The sequence below is a fragment of the Mus pahari genome, chromosome 14 (assembly GCF_900095145.1).
Source record: "Mus pahari chromosome 14, PAHARI_EIJ_v1.1, whole genome shotgun sequence".
Lineage (NCBI taxonomy): Eukaryota > Metazoa > Chordata > Mammalia > Rodentia > Muridae > Mus > Mus pahari.
Window position 1 is genome coordinate 38,992,322 of NC_034603.1, and position 16,501 is coordinate 39,008,822.

Below are 16,501 nucleotides of genomic sequence, written 5' to 3' on the forward strand. Positions count from 1 at the left end.
CTGGTAGTTTGGGGTTCTATAAGAGAGCAGGCTGAGCAAGCCAAAGGAAGCAAGCCAGTAAAGAACATCCCTCCATGGCTTCTGCATCAGCTCCTGCTCCCTGACCCGCTTGAGTTCCAGTCCTGAATCCTTTGGTGATCAACATCAGTATGGAAATGTAAGCCAAATAAACCCTTTCCTCCCCAACTTGCTTCTTGGTCATGGCGTTTGTGCAGGAATAGAAACCCTGACTAAGACAACGCCGAAGAGAGGAAGACAGCGGAATTAATTGGCTTTGTAGTATTGGTGAGTATGGAGCTTTCACCATTTATTTTCTGTAATTAGGCAAGGCTTCCAGTTGTGAGACTGGAAATCAACCAAGCCACAAATTCCTTGACCCATAAGCTATCCTACTGTTTTAACTTGAGGTCATAGCCACCAGAGGGAGCCCATGCCGACAGGGCCTGGATGGCCAGGAACTGGAAGTTTGACAGCTCAGAGACCTAGGGTAGAACCAAACATGACTGAACAACAATAAAGTCAATGAAATGATTCCTAATGATATTGGAATCAGACATTGGTGCCTACCTCAATCCCCATCAGAGTCTTGCTGGTGCAGCTGATGGGAGAAGATGCAGAGACCCATAGGCAATCATAAGGGCAAGGACACTGCCCTTAATTCCAGGGGCCTCTTGGGAGCAGTACCCTGGACCAGTAGTGAGACTGTAGCGCAGGATTTTTAGGTGGAGCTTGGGGGAATCCCTTGGAAGAGGGAGTTGAAGGATGGGAGGTGCTTGAGGGTTTAAAGACAACAAAAGAACACAGCCCGTGGAACACAGTCAACTAATCAGAGCTCACAGGCTCTCACACAGACTAAAGTGGCAGTCATGGAGCCTGCATGGGCCTGTGCTTCGTCCTCTGCACACATGCTGTAGTTGTTTAGCTAGTATTTTTTTCTGGGACTTCAAACAGTGGGAGAGGCAGTGTCTTAGATTATTGTCTGTTCTTGGAACACTGTTCTTTCTACTGGGTGAGCCTTTCCTGTGTAAACTGCTTCTGTCACAATACCATGATAAGCCACTAGTACTCCTGGATAATAACTTAAATAGACTTCACTGTGTAGCTCAGGCTGGCTGAGAACTGAAGTTCTTCAGCCTCAAGGTGGGGTGGGAAGAATGGACTCTGAAGGAAAGATAAGGGTTGGGTGTAGGCAGGACTTTCACAGAGCAGCAGCAGATGGAGGAGAAAGCCACTCCCTAGGTACTCACTGATTGTTCTAGTTTCCAGGCCTATGTCTATCTCTGCGCTGTGAGCTTGCATAAGTTAACTTCCCTGTAGACCTTCTGCACTGGAGAGATATGGCTACTTTGATCCTCATGAAGAGGAGGAGGCAAGGACGTGGTCTGTGTAAGTGCAAAGGAATTAGAAGAACTCAGTAGAAGAAACTGGCTGAAGCTGAGGCAGGAGCATACCCTCTTCTGATGTCCATCTCAATAGACAAGACCTTCAGGACCTCTCTGACTCCCAGGATCTTCAGTGCCCACTCAGATTCTGAGCTGAGCTCTGGATGCCAGTTGGGCTAGGCTCACTGCTGTCCCTAATGGATTCTAGTTTCCCCACCTGTCAATAGCAACTTCAGCACTGCAGAGCCCAGAGGAGCATTTCTAGCCCATGAGTCTTAGCACTCCACCATGCTGCTCTGGCCTTGCATTTGAGTTCCTTGTCCCAGTTCCCCATACAGTATGTGGGAGGGTGCAGCTCACGTGAGAAGAGCCACATGTGTGTGACTCAAAGTCCCATCCACAGCTCTCATGCTAGTTAACCTTTTCTTCTGCATCCAGACTTGTTAGATTCAATTAATTCCTCCTTTAATATCTGAAAATGTCTCCAAGACTCAAGGTCTGAGCTTGGCAGTTTTGAGGAGCTGTGTTGGGTATGGGACTGCATGTTGAGGGGTTTTCTTTTCTTTTCTTTTTTTCTTTCTTTTCCTTTCTCCTTCCTTCCTTCCTTCCTTCCTTCCTTCCTTCCTTCCTTCCTTCCTTCCTTCCTTCCTTCCTTCCTTTCCTTCCTTCTTTCTTCTTGGGTCTGAGTAATGGGGAAGAATGTCCTATGGGAAGGAAACAGTGGTTGTGTGTTGGTCAGAGAGGCAGGGGTAGAGGTTGGGGGAGAACTGCTGGGGTCCTTCATGCTTACCCTCATACCCTTCTTCATGGTCACATGGGCACAATGAGGCATTCACAGGTGATGCTGTGAAAGTGTCCTGCTCTGGGACTGTGAAGGTCACATGCCTCTCCTGGATCTACTCTGGTCCTCTGTGTGAGTCTCATTCCTTTCTGAGCCTCAGTTCCCCCATGTGTGGTGCTGAGCTTCTGTCCCACAGGATTGCACACTGTAATAACAGCAGCAATAGCATGGGCTTCTACTTAGAATTATTGACTATTTATTGAATATCAGGCTGTTTAATACTTGATATGGATTATTGTAGGACCGTGAAAGGCAGCCTGGTTCCTGGTTGAACAAAGGCTAGAAATCCCAGTGACCCTGAAGGGTTGGAAATTGTTTTGCCCCCACTTCTGGACACCAGCTCCTGACACATACACCCACAGGCCTCCATAGATTTGTGGCCATCAGTCACATAAGGGTAATTCCCCAAGCCCCTCCACAGGTAGAGGATGTAACCTGTGACCTCAAGACAGATCTCCATTTCAATGAGGTACCTAAAGGCCTGGAGGGCTTAGCCAACTAGGCTTTCCTTCCCAGACACTCCTCCCTGCAAAACCTCAGGCCCACCCTGAGAAGTGGGGTACATTTTACTCATCCACTTTCTGCCATGACAATAAGTGTCTTAAAACCATGGACTGCCTCTTTTCATCAGGATCCACCATGGGGAACAATGGAGAAGGCTTTCTTCTAAAGAGTCGCTGTCTAATCTCCCTTAGAATGCCTCTATGTGCCCCTAGCCACGATTACCAAGCTAAGCCAAGTCAAACCTGCTGACAAGCCAAGGACTATCCATGTGGGACCCAGCCAGAGCTCCCCCCTTTCCCCTTCAGTCCTAGCCTGGATCCAGCCCATGGGTGCCCATTGTATTCTCAGCTCTTCCATGGCTCCCAGCAGTGCTTCTGTATCCACGAACCTAAGAACCAGATGGCTGCAGCCCCCTTGCAGGCTCAGGGACCCCCAAGCTAGCTCTGGCTGTACCTTCATCTCAGACTGTGCTTCCCCAGCCCTGGACTGATGCCCCATGGCTTCCCTATAGCCCGACACCTGCCCAGTGATGGTGTGGAGTAAGTAAGCATAGTCAAAACTTTCCATGTCCTTCCTCCCCAGCTGCCGAGCCCTGTGGCATAGTGGGTGCAGCACCATGAACCCTACAGATTATCACTCAACTGCTATAGCTTAAGGAGACAGCTGTTCATCTTCCCATTTTTCAGATGGATACAGTGAGGAGTGCTGGAGCTTTAATATCTGGACTTGTAACATTGGTGTTACTAATTGTTCTCAAGAGCTGGCTTGAACCCTATGCCAACCTTCTCAGAGACCTTCTGCATGCCCGACTCTCCTCACTACAGTTTCAGGGTGCTCCTTCCAGCGGCATTTGAGCATCACATGGGGACCTGAGCACGCACTGTTGTAGATCTGAGTGTTCTCTAGAGTTCAATTAGGGACTTCTGAAAACCTTCCCTTGCCAGCCTCTCCTGGGGCCTGTGGACTCCTTGGACAGGAGGCTAACTTGCCCATGGAAACCTTGGCACGGGTGTTCAGTATTGATGAAGGGGTCACAGAGTGTCGAGTCGGGGTTCTTGGTGTACTTACCTAGCTTCAAGTGTCCCTCTGGCTTCAGCATCTCTACCTCTACTTGTCTCCATGTTTTGAAGGTCGGGTCCACATCTCGTTGACCCTCATGCTGCGCTACCTTTGTGCTACTTTCCTGCTTGGACTGAGATTTTTCCATGGTGGTAGAGCCCTTGGATACTGCTTCTCTGAACAGATTGTGTTCTTATTGCTTCAAGACTCTCTTCTGTTGTTTCAACCAGGAGACCAGGGGCTTCTCATCTCTGCCAAATATTTCTGCTCTGGGAATGGGAGTTTGATACTGGTAGAGGAGACCTGGTAATAAAAGAGAACAGACAAACTTCTACAGGGTCAGATCTCCTTCGATCAGAACAATTGAAAGGCACAAGTCTCCCCTGGGGAGTGGGTACTGTGTGTCCAAGTGCAGGGACCTGGGCTTCATAGGGCAGAAGAAGGAATGTGCAGGGACCTGGGCTTCATAGGGCAGAAGAGGGAATTCTGGGACAGGAGTACTTAACTATGGCCACGCTCTTAACATTTCACAGCTGAATGATGTTAGTGGATGTTCTAGCTTGCTGTGTCCGCTTTCCTGAAGGCAGTTGTGCTGAACCTTATACTGAGTTGTGGTTTCTTAGCTTGTCTAAGGTTCTTCTTTTAGGTCATTAAGGCTATTTGTCTCACCCAAAGGATAGATGAAAAGAATGGAGCGTGTATGTTCTCTTACTGATTGTTTTCTATGAAAGGATGAAGATGGAGTTTGGGATCTGTCCTATGCCTAGGGGTTAAGAGGAGTGTACATTGTGGATGGAATTCCTGTGCCAGAAAGAGAGTTTTTAACTTGATATGCTCTGCTGGATAGATCATGTGATTGCTACCATTTACTTCTGGAGAAACCTTTGATAACAGCTGAGAACAACTCTGAACTGTATAATGAGTTGGAGGATAGGGGGCTCAGTTGGCCCCTAGCCAGGGCAGCGATTGACCTAATGTGGATGGAGAAATGGCAGTGATTTGATCCAGGAGGCCCCTGTGTAAAACTTTTAAAGGAGAAGGTAAAAATGATGTATGAGAATAAGAAGAAATGGAGAGATCAAGGGAAAGGAGCTAAAGAAGGGAACCAAAAGCCCATCCTTAGGAAAGCATTATTTACTAGAGTTTTTTTGGTCTGGTCCTTCATTAAATCTTGGGTGCTGTTAACCCCATGGGTTTGTGGGTGCATAGCAGTATTGTTCCTGAAGTAAGGCACTAGTCCCCACAGTAGCAGTATGCAGGAGATCTAGCTCTCTTTAATTTGGAGAACCACAGCAGGGAAGACTACCTCAGCCTGGGCAGAGAAATTGAAGGTGGGCATCTAGAGAGTGAGAGTGGGGAGATGTAGAAGCAAGAGGAGAGAGGTATGCAGGTCAGAGCATGATGGATGGGAGGATTAGAGGATGCAAATCAAAGGATGAGGTTTGGGATGGAAAAGTGGGTGCTGGTATATCAAGGACAGGAGGATGGGAGGACAGGAATGCATGGATGGAGGATTCATGATAGACCATGAAGGACACTCACTGTCCCATGTCCTTAACCCTTCTTTTTCTAATGTCCCACTCTAAGGAGATCAATACTTCAGTCATTACTGTGGCCCAGGGTAAGGTGGGGAGATACAGGACAGAGAGGGAGTAAAGGCTCAGTCTAAGTTCAGGCTAGCCGCTTTGAAGGAATCTTTAGAAGTCTTCTGTCCCTGGGTACTATACAACTATTTGATGGAAGGCACATTACCCAGAGAAAGCCAAAGGGCCACAAGTCTGCAGGGGACAGACCAACACAGAGGCCCTGATGGAAGGACAAAAGGAACATTTGTTCCATGTTTTTGTCCTGAAGTGGACTTGGCAAGGCCAGTCTGACACAGAATCCTGTGCCTCAGAAGAGTCAAGATTATAGTATCTGGGACCCACTCTTCCACTCAGGCTTTGATTATCAATCCTAAGGCAACTGTGTTGAGGTTTCCTGTGTTTTCCTCACTAAATTTGTTTAACATAACTCTCCGGGTACCTTGGCTTTCCCACACCATCCCCTGTAAATAGCATTTATGATTATATATATATAAAATCATGATATATATATATATATATATATATATATATATATATATATATATATATCTCATCCCTGGTCTTCTCTCTGAATACCTCATCATTTAGGACATTAATTCCTGAAGATTCAGGGCAGACAAGAAGGTACAGGATAGGCTATAACAGGAACAAGCACATAAACCAGCTAGGTGAATCCAGCAGAGCTGGCCTGCAGACTCTCCAAGCAGAGGCTGGGGCCCTGCGATCTGCACCCTGGGCCCTGGACCCGGTTTCAAGGACGAGGTTCCCATGTCTGCCACATACTCCTTAGTGAAGTGAGGCCAGACTTTATCTTCCCACAACTAAGTGGTTTGTTGGAATCTGGGTCCCAGTACTTACCCTACTCTTCTATGGTGCCCACTGGAGTGTGTGTCCTTGAACAAGGCTCCTCACTAGGAAACTGTTCCCCGAAAGTGAAAGAGACTCTGGCCCATTTTCAGGAAGGCAGGCATCAGAGAGCCTGCGCAGACGCACTTCCTCTAAACACTGGGAGTGAAAGTTGAACACGTTTCAGCTTGTTTCCTGTTCAGTCTCTGCAGATGCCTGGGCTGGAGGAGTCAGGGTGGGAGCCTCATCTGGGTTTGCAGAAGCCCTGCCTGCCCGACCGCAGGACTCATGTCTGAGCTCAGTGCTCTTCTCCATTAGTGTGGGACCCGAGCTCTGCCAACAGGTCTCAGGACAGCAATAGCTCCTGGATTTTCCTTCAGATTTGTGCTCTGGATATCTTTGTTTCCTCTCCTTCTCCGTAGCCTGCCCTGTAACAGGCTGTTCAGTTCAGCAAATGCCTTTTAGACAGGAAACACTGTCTTTTTTTTTTTTTTTTCGACTATTGAAGTCTCCTAAATGTCACATTCGGGTGTTGATTCTCACCAACACTGTATTCTTTCTCTGTAGGTGTGTGGTGCATGTGCATGTTCATGTGCAAGTGGACTCACATGTGTGCACATGTGTGTGACCTGAAAGCTTAGGGCTGTGGCTCTTCCAGCTAACCTGGAACACTTCCTGTTTAGCGTTTCTGAAATGTGAGACTAAAAGCCTGCATCCATGCCAAGCAGGCATTTGTGAGGATGCTGGGGATCAGAGCACATGTCCTCAAGCTTGCATAGCAAGTGCTTTATCCACCGAGCCATCTCCCCATCCCTGGCACCATCTTATAAACACTTATGTTATCTGACTCCTCATTGTGGCCAGGGAGCCTGCTGGTCCAGCCAGGCTCCTGGATCTCTCCCCAACATCCTAATTCTCCCTGCTGGTATTTTGTCTATTCTCAGTCTTGAAGCCAGAGTCACATATCTATAGTGAATTAGTTTACATATCTTCACCACGTACATCTTCCAATCCTCCCTGTCTTGTTCTAAGTGACAAACGGGTTCCTTCCTATTTTCAGAGGGTTCTATATGACCTGCTCATTCCTGCCCTGCCCACTTTCTGTCAATGAATCCTACTTCAAGCTTCTCACTTCCTCTGCATGGGTTTGCTGCTCTAGCTTCCTATTGCTTGAGCACACCAGGAACGTGCTCACCTCAGGACCTTTGCACTGGCTTCACCATGGTCTTGGAACGACTTCCCACATGTCAGAAGCTTGTTACCTGCTTTCTGCCGCCCTTCCGGAGTTAGCCTTCTTTATTCTCCTACTGAATCTTGTTACCACCAACACTACAAACTGTTTTTTTTTCTATCATGTCATCCTGTAAAGAGAATGGGAGCTCTTGGCCCATAGCACTTGGCATGCAGTCGTGATTGTTAAGGCCTGTATGCCCAAGGTAGTGCCTGACCTACAATATCAGCCCAAGGGATGCTCACAGTCTCTGAGAGGCGGTTATTTTTAATATTAACCTTTATTTATTTATTTATTTATTTATTTATTTATTTATTTATTTATTGTGTGCATGTGTGAGTGCACATGTGCATGTGTGTGCATGTGTGTTGTGTATGCTCATGCTGTGGTGCACATGTACAAATTATAAGACAACATTCAGAATTCGGTTCTCTTTCCACCATGTGGAACCCCGTTATTAAAACATGATATCAAGCTTGTTGTAGGTGCCTGCTGTGTCATTGTACTGTTGTTGTTTTTTTTCTAATTTTTATTGGGTGAGAATTCTACATCATGCAACCCAATCCCACTCTCTTGCCCCTAGGGCTGTTTCATTCAAGCCCATACCATCAGGGCCAGCTCCTCCCTGCTGCCCTGGTGAGACAGGGCCTGCTCTCCAAAGTGTTGCAGTAGGTAAGGGACAAGGCCAGCTTTCCTACTCTCCAGACCCTGGGCCCAGCTTTCCAGCCTGGCGTTGGTCACTATAAGAGCAGGACTGGATAGCCTGCAACTCCCACACCCAGTGCCAGCTCTACTGTGCAGTGCAGGACAGGTGCAGGGTCCTTTCTCCCAAGAGCTGTAGCAGGAGAGGGGCAAGACCAGCTCTCCTGCATTCATGACCCCAGGGCCTGCTCTCTTGCTGGTTATAGGGGTAAGGAGAAGGGAGGAAATATCTCCTTCCCTCAAGCTGATGCAAGAAGAAGTTCAGTGCCACCTCATGTGCTCAGGGGCAGCTGCCCTGAGTTCTCATCATGAGTGGCAGCTGTATCCTGCTCCCCAGGGAAGGTGCTGGCCCTTCTCTCAAGTGCTGGAGCAGGGCCATCTCTCCAGCTCGCATGAGCACAGGTCCTGGTTCGCTGCCTGCTTCAGGAGGTGAAGGAATAATTGGAGTGGGGAGAGGAGTATCTCTCCCTCATCCATGCCACCCTTGGGGAGACAGTGGCAGGGCCAGCTTTTCCATACTCTCCTGAGTATTCCAGCTGGCTAGGGGCAAATTCAGCTCTCTGGCTCAGATGTCCCCTGGGGCCTCTACTCCCACAATGTCCAGGAGAAGGGTGGGGCCAATTCTGCACAGCCCTCAGAAATTAATATGTCCCTGGACAGCAGCCCAGACCAAGAATTTCTGCCTGGTCTTTGGTGGTAATTTATCCCTGCTGCTGAAGGACCGTGGATCCAGATGTAACCTCAGAGGCAACACAGGGCAGGACCCCACCATGGTCCCAGGTGGCATCACTGGCTACTCACATTGAGCTGTTCCTCACTATCCACAGTCTTCATTTCGCCCTTTCCTCATTGTACCCACATCCTTCTACTTTTCTTTCTCTTCCGTTTCTTCACTACTTACTTGCTCCTCTTAGTGGCATGAGAGATGTGAGTGTCTGGCATGGTCTCTGGGGTGGCCTCAGGAGTGGGATTCCATGCCTGTTCTTTAAGGCTCTGAACAGGGATCCTCTCAGGCATGGTCTGCTCCCCATGCTCCTGGCTCTCCTGCATAGTGCAGCCTGGTGGTCATCTCTGGCTAGCTCTATGTCCGGGTCCCATGGTGGCTGTCTAGGGCTCACCCTTCCACCTGCCTGAGCTAGCTCCCCTTCTGTGGTAGCTCCCTCTCTGGGAGTACACAGGACTGTAGGGTGTCTTGGACTTGCTTTGTTCTGATTGTGTCAGGCCACTAATCATTCAGAGAACTCCATGGGTTAGAGCACTGAGCCTCCACATAGGCTCTCTCCTCTCTGCCACCTACTGATGCACACATGACACAGCAGCCATACATGCAACATTTCTAGGGGCAGGTGTTGTGGGAATCTTTTCCTGGGACAACATGATTGATACAGAATGGTGCCATTCCTGAGCAGGTGCTCCTGGGTCCTGTAAGAAAGCAGGCTAAGAAGTCCTGGAGAGAAAGCCAGTGAGAAGCACTGTTCCATGGCCTCTGCTGCAGTGTGTGACCTTCAGATCCTGCCGTGTCTCCTCAGGAAAGGCAGCAAGCTGTACATTGAAGTGACCGTGTTCCTCCCCAAGCAGCCTGTGTGCAGTCCTGGTGCTCATCTCAGCAGCAGGAAGCAAATGAAGGAAACAAGTTTCCTTCCAAGTTGAATATTTCATCTCAGACAAAATTGCTATTCAGCAGTGAGCGACTGGCTGACCCATCTTGTAAGAGACTTGAGAGGTTTGTTCTTTTGTTCTTTCTATTCTTTATTTTACTTTATCAATATTTTTCTTATGCAATATATTTTAATCTTTCAGATCAACACAACTCCTAGAAAAAAAGAAATGAAAAAATTATCTTTCCCTATATACACTTGGTAGCATTTATTTATTTAATGCATTATGACTACCCATTCTGGCTGTCCTGAGACACTGTGGTGGTTTGAGTAAGAATGGCCCCCATTATCGCATATATTTGAATGTTTGTCCCTAGTTGGTGCAGCTGTTTGGAAAGGAGTAGGAGGAGTGTCCTTGTTGGAGGTGTGCATCACAGGGGAAAATCTCTGAGAATTTAAAAGACTGCACAGTTCCCAATGTCTCTGTCTCTGCCTCATGCTTGTGGGTCAGGATGTGAGCTCTCAGCAACAGTCCCAGCACCATGCTTGCCTGTCTGCTGCCATGCTCCTGGCCATGACGGTCATGGACTCCAGCCATGAGCCCCAGATTACAGCCTTTTAATTTCATATGGTCCCATTTGTCGGTTACCTCATTTCCCTGATGAGTTGAGCCCTCTTCAGAAAAGCTTCCCTGTGCTGCTCCATGAAGTGATCCCCACCTTCCCTCAGGCAGTTCCAGGTTCAGTTCTCTGTCAATGTCCGTGGTGCATTTGGAGCTGAGTGTGCTGCAGGGTCAGAGGTCAGTCTTCATCATGTCCAGTTAGTTTAGCACCACGTGGTAACATGTTTAATCTTGGAGAATGAGTACTTTCCTGGCCAATGACTGTTTACTGCTTGTCATTTTACTTCAGAAGGAACCCTTTATTTTATCATCTAAAACATTTTCACCCAAAACATTCTTATTTATTCAATAGAATGTTTTAAGCTAGCTATATTTGATAATTCATTCAAGAAAACACTGAAACAATTTAAATTGTGTTATACTATAAAAACACTGCCAGAAAAGGTGATTAATTTACCATAAAACATCATGATTTCATTTATATTCTTAGTCTGTTTTGAGGTTTAGTTCCTGAAGTCTGAAGATCATTCACATTCTACATGTACTTTGTAGAATCAACTCTAACTTCTCTTGGACTATTTATACTTGAGATCAAAACAGAAATAATAAATAAAATGAAAGATCTTGAGTTTAAATAATCTGGTAACATGTTTTAAGTAACACTTGACAATATACATTTTTATATTTAGTCTGCATCTGTACATAGTGCGTGTAGTGTTATTTGCAAGTACTCAAATATTTGTTGATCAACAGTTGTGTGACTTTTCTGGGGATGTAAAATTGGCATCTGCCCCTAACTTCTGACTTTTCCACAGCACAAAGAGTGACTCATTAAGCTCATCTCAAAGAATAGAAATGAATTTATTAGAGATTACTCATGGAACAATGGAAGACCACAGACATTTGAAGGGACTCCTTTCTTTCTTTCTTTTTTTATTTTTATTATTATTTTCTTTATTTACATTTCAAATGCTATCCCGAAAGTTTCCCATACCCCTCCCCCCACCTCTGTTTCCCTACCCACCCACTCCCACTACTTGGCCCAGGCCTTGCCTTGTGCTAGGTCATATAGAGTTTGGAAGACCAAGGAGCCTCTATTCCCACTGATGGCCGATTAGGCCATCTTCTGCTACATATGCAGCTAGAAACACAAACCCAGGGGGTACTGGTTAGTTCCTGTTGTTGTTCCACCTACAGGGTTGCAGCCCCCTTCAGGTACTTGGGTACTTTCTCTAGTTCCTCCATTGGGGACCCTGTGTTCCATCCAGTAGCTGGCTGTGAGCATCCATTTCGGTGTTTACCAGGCACTGGCGTAGCCTCACAAGAGGCCGCAATATCAGGGTCCCTTCAGCAGTATCTTGCTGGCATGAGCATTAGTATCTAGGTTTGGTGGCTGATGATGGGATGGACTCCCGAATGGGGTACTCTCTGGATAGTCCATCCTTTCATCTTAGCTCTAAATTTTGTCTCTGTACCTATAACCTTTCATGAGAGTTATGTTCCTTATTCTAAGGAGGAATGAAGTATCCACAAATGGTCATCCTTCTTGATTTTCTTCTGTTTTCCATAATGTGTCTTGGATATTCCAAGTTTCTGGGCTAATATCCGCTTATCAGTGAGTGCATATCTAGTGACTTCTTTTGTGATTGGGTTACCTCACTAAGGATGATATCCTCCAAATACATCCATTTGCCCAAGAATTTCATAAATTCATTGTTTTTAATGGCTGAGTAGTACTCCATTGTGTAAATGTACCACAGTTTCTGTATCCATTCCTCTATTGAGGGACATCTGGGTTCTTTCCAGCTTCTGGCTATTATAAATAAGGCTGCTATGAACATAGTGGAGCATGTGTCCTTATTACCAGTTGGAAGATCTTCTGGGTATATGCCCAGAAGAGGTATAGCTGGATCCTCCGGTAGTACTATGTCTAATTTTCTGAGGAACCGCCAGACTGATTTCCAGAGTGGTTGAACAAGCTTGCAATCCCACCAGCAATGGAGGAGTGTTCCTATTTCTCCACAACCTCGCCAGCATCTGCTGTCACCTGAATCTTTAATCTTGGCCATTCTGACTGGTGTGAGATGGAATCTCAGGGTTGTTTTGATTTGCATTTCCCTGATGGCTAAGGATGTTGAACATTTTTTCAGGTGTTTCTCAACCATTCGATATTCCTCAGTTGAGAGTTCTTTATTTAGCTCTGTACCCCATTTTTTAATGGGTTTTTTTGAGTTTTTGGAGTTCAGTTTCTTGAGCTCTTTGTATATATTGGATATAAGTCCTCTATCAGATTTAGGATTGGTAAAAATCCTTTCCCAATCTGTTGGTGGCCTTTTTGTCTTGTTGACAGTGTCTTTTGCCTTACAAAAGCTTTGCAGTTTTATGAGGTCCCATTTGTCAATTCTTGATTTTACAGCACAAGCCATTGGTGTTCTGTTGAGGAATTTTTTCCCTGTGCCCATATCTTCGAGGTTTTTCCCCACTTTCTCCTCTATCAATTTCAGTGTCTCTGGTTTTATGTGGAGGTCTTTGATCCACTTAGACTTGAAGTGAGCTTCCCTCCAGAGAGTAACCTGACAACTGAGACCCAGGAGAAAACTGGACTCCCAGAATTGCTGACAGAGAGTAACCAAATCACAGGAGGAACAAGCTCCAACCAGAGACAACTATAACAACTAACTCCAGAGATCACCAGATGGCGAAAGGCAAACGTAGGAATCTTACTAACAGAAACCAAGAATACTCACCATCATCAGAACCTAGCACTCCCACCTCAGTCAGTCCGGAATACCCCAAAACACCCGAAAAGCAAGAATCGGATTTAAAGACATACCTCATGATGCAGTTAGAGGACATTAAGAAGGGCATTATTAAAGAAACACAGGAGAACACTGCTAAAGAGATACAAATCCTTAAAGAAAAACAAGAGAATACTGCTAAAGAGTTGGAAGTCCTTAAAGAGAGAGAGGAGAAAAAAAACAAACAGGTGATGGAAATGAGCAAAACCGTCCAAGACCTAAAAAGAGAATTAGAAGCAATAAAGAAAACCCAAAATGTGATAAGTCAGGAGATAGAAACCCTAGGAAAGAAATCAGGAACCATAGANGTGAGCTTCAGCAATAGAATACAGGAGATAGAAGAGAGAATCTCAGCTGCAGAAGATTCCATAGAGAACNTGGGCACAACAATCAAAGAAAATGCAAAATGCAAAAAGATGCTAACTCAAAATATCCAGGAAATCCAGGACACAATGAGAAGACCAAACCTTCGGATAATAGGAGTAAATGAGAATGAAGATTTTCAACTTAAAGGGCCAGCAAANATCTTCAACAAAATTATAGAAGAAAACTTCCCGAGCCTAAAGAACGAGATGCCCGTGAACATAAAAGGGACTCCTTTTTTAAAAAGGTCCCACCTGTTCTCTCACCAAACTCTTCATCCTTTGGCTCCCGTGTGTCCCAGAACTGATATAAACCTTAGTTCATAGTGCCACCTAGTGTAAAGTCAGCAGAAGTGACTCCAGGCTCACTCTGCTAGTTAATGTTTTTATGTACAGTGTGTCTTTGTCCTAAATCATGGGTTCTGCTGGTTTGGGCACTGCCCATCTTGAGAAGATTAGCTTGTTTAGCTTCATCCTGGAACCTAGGACAGCCAAATGCCGGCTGCAAGAGGCAGGTGAGGAGGATTCCAAGGTCTGATCTCTTTCACCAGTTTATAAATTGCCCAAAACAATCATGAAGGTCACACCTTGAAGGGAGCACTGCTCATTGGTTAATGTAAACCATACTTCTGGTGTGACCATGTAGGCCAATATCACCAGGAACCGTTGCATCTTCTACCACTAGACTCCATGGACAAGTGTATAGGAATGAGAATTGACACAATGATGAAGAGTGATAAAGACCTTGTGCCAGATGGTGTTGGCATGTCTTTAATCCCAGTGCTCAAGAGGTAGAGGCAAGTGGATATCTTTGAGTTTAAGGCTAGCCTAGTGTACAGAGTGAGTCTCAAGACAGCCTGGACTATACAATAAAATCTTGTCTCTAAAAGGCTGGAAAAAGAAAAAAATAATTGATGTCAGTTTCCTAGGATTATTTCTTGTCAGTATGGTTTTAGGAGAAATCAGAGTTTTTACACAGAAATTACAACAGAGGAAAGACACATTTAGATCAGATTTTACTACATGGAAATACTTTATAATACTTGTCCATCAAGGAGGAGGGCATAAAGTATGACTGGATTTCCTTAACTTTCACTAGATTCTGGCTTTTATCATGTATTTAATGTTTAGACTATATAAAACCAAGTTTCCATTAAAGTGAAATACTTTGAAAATATGCACCAATTTTAATGCCCATCATTATTATTTTAGAATAAGAAGAGGTTTAAATTTTTATGTTAAATTAAAAAAGTGTTTATTCACTTTACATCTTGATTGTATTTCCCCTCCCTCTTTCCCTCCCAGTCCCACCCTTACAAATCCTGCCCCAAATCTCTCCAGTTATCCTCACTGAAGAGGAACTTCCCCTTGAATACCATCCAACACTGGGACAGCCACTTGCAGTAGGCCTAAGCCCATCCTTTTCACTGAGGCCCAACCATGCAGTCCAGTTAGGGGAAAGGGATTCAAAGGCAGGCAACAGAGTCAGAGTCAGACTACTCTCCAACTGTTAGTGGACCCACATGAAGACCAAGGTGCACATCTGCTACTAACATATAAGGGACCTAGGTCCAGCCACTGCATGGTCTTTGGTTGGTAGTTCCATCTCTGTAAGTCCCCATGGTCCAAGGTTAGTTGACTCTGTAGGTCTTAGTGTGGTGTCCATTACCACTCTAGCTTGCTCAGTTCCATCCCTCACTTTTCTGGAAGCCTCTCAAGCACCACATGATGCGGTCTGTGGGTCTCTGTGTCTGTTTCCATCCACTGGATGAAGCCTCTCAGGAAAAGTAATGGTAGGCTCCTCTCTGTAAGTATAGAAAAGCATCATTAATAGTGTCAGAGATTGACTTTCTTACATGGGCTGTGTCTCATGTTGGACCAGCACTGGACATTCCTTCAATCTCTGCTCCTTCTTTATCTCTCAATTAAAAATAAATAGACATAGACTAAGAAATAAGAATATTTTCGTTTTTTAAAAAAAGCAAAATACTGGAGGTATCAAGAGCCAAAGGGTTTGGTTTTTAATTTTGTAATGTGTTTCCTGGAAGATACCAACTGTTTAAACATTCTAGGATTGTAAAGAAGCATTAAGCTATAAAACACAGCTATGTATACCTTAAAATACTCCACCACACTCCAGCAAAGAAGCAGGACCATTCTGCGTTCTGACTATTCTGTGTTCAATAGTTGTGACTATTGGTATCAGGTCACACAGATATACACATTAAATGGAAAGCTAAGCTACAACTGTTAACTTGACATAAAATAGTCTTTATCATGGGTATTTACAGTTAAAAACAACAACAACAACAACAACAAACACAAAAAAGTAAACACATAAACACAGAAACCTTTTCACCAGCAGACTGCCATGTAAGCAGACAGTTTCCATTTAATCTCCTTTATGTAGGAGATTGAAAAAAATGAACTCACCCAGCCCCTTGCCATCTTGGGCACGAACTTAGTGGGCTCTAGCACACCTAGGATCTTGGGATCACTGAGACCAGTATACGCAGGAGAGCACTTGGGTGGCAGAAGCAACAGAGCTTTGTGGATAGGGTCCTTTCGGGCCTTCATCCTCAGCCAGGAAGCAGAGCTGAGACCCAGACCCCTGGGCACCTTCCCTGCTAGAAGAGAGTCAGCCTCCAGGGAGGGCTCTGACTCCAGGAGCAGGAGGTGGATCTGAGCTCCAGACTTCTGTGCACCTTCCCTGCAAGAGAAGAGCTTACCTGCAGAGAGTGCTCTGACCACTAGGACTAAGGAGAGAGCTGGACTCCAAGGAATGCTGACAGAGGCTAAAGAATCACAGGAGTATCAAGCTCCAGCCAGAGACAGCTAAAACACCTAACACCAGAGATTACCAGATGGCAAAAGGCAAATGAAAGAATCTTGCTAACAGAAACCAAGACCACTGGGCATCATCAGAACACAGTATGCCCACCACAGGCAGTCCTGGATACCACAACACAC

The 16,501-nt window shown here is 45.5% G+C and overlaps 1 protein-coding gene and 1 non-coding gene across 2 annotated transcripts in view; both read right to left on the minus strand.

The window, feature by feature from the left end:
- The window catches only part of LOC110331807 (NACHT, LRR and PYD domains-containing protein 1a-like), a 48,941-nt gene extending 42,626 nt beyond the window's left edge, over window positions 1-6,315 (minus strand). Inside the window, exons 1-2 of the mRNA XM_029546118.1 lie at window positions 6,231-6,315; window positions 3,796-4,089 (exon numbers count right to left, since the gene is read on the minus strand). Coding sequence (XP_029401978.1) covers window positions 3,796-3,934 — 139 coding nt within the window. The 5' untranslated portion in view covers window positions 3,935-4,089; window positions 6,231-6,315. The remainder of the gene's footprint in view (window positions 1-3,795; window positions 4,090-6,230) is intronic.
- A 3,049-nt stretch (window positions 6,316-9,364) lies between these two features.
- LOC115065433 lies at window positions 9,365-9,498 on the minus strand. The gene has a single exon (XR_003845223.1). It is a non-coding gene; the product is annotated as a small nucleolar RNA SNORA17 (small nucleolar RNA).
- Between the last annotated feature and the right edge of the window lie 7,003 nt (window positions 9,499-16,501).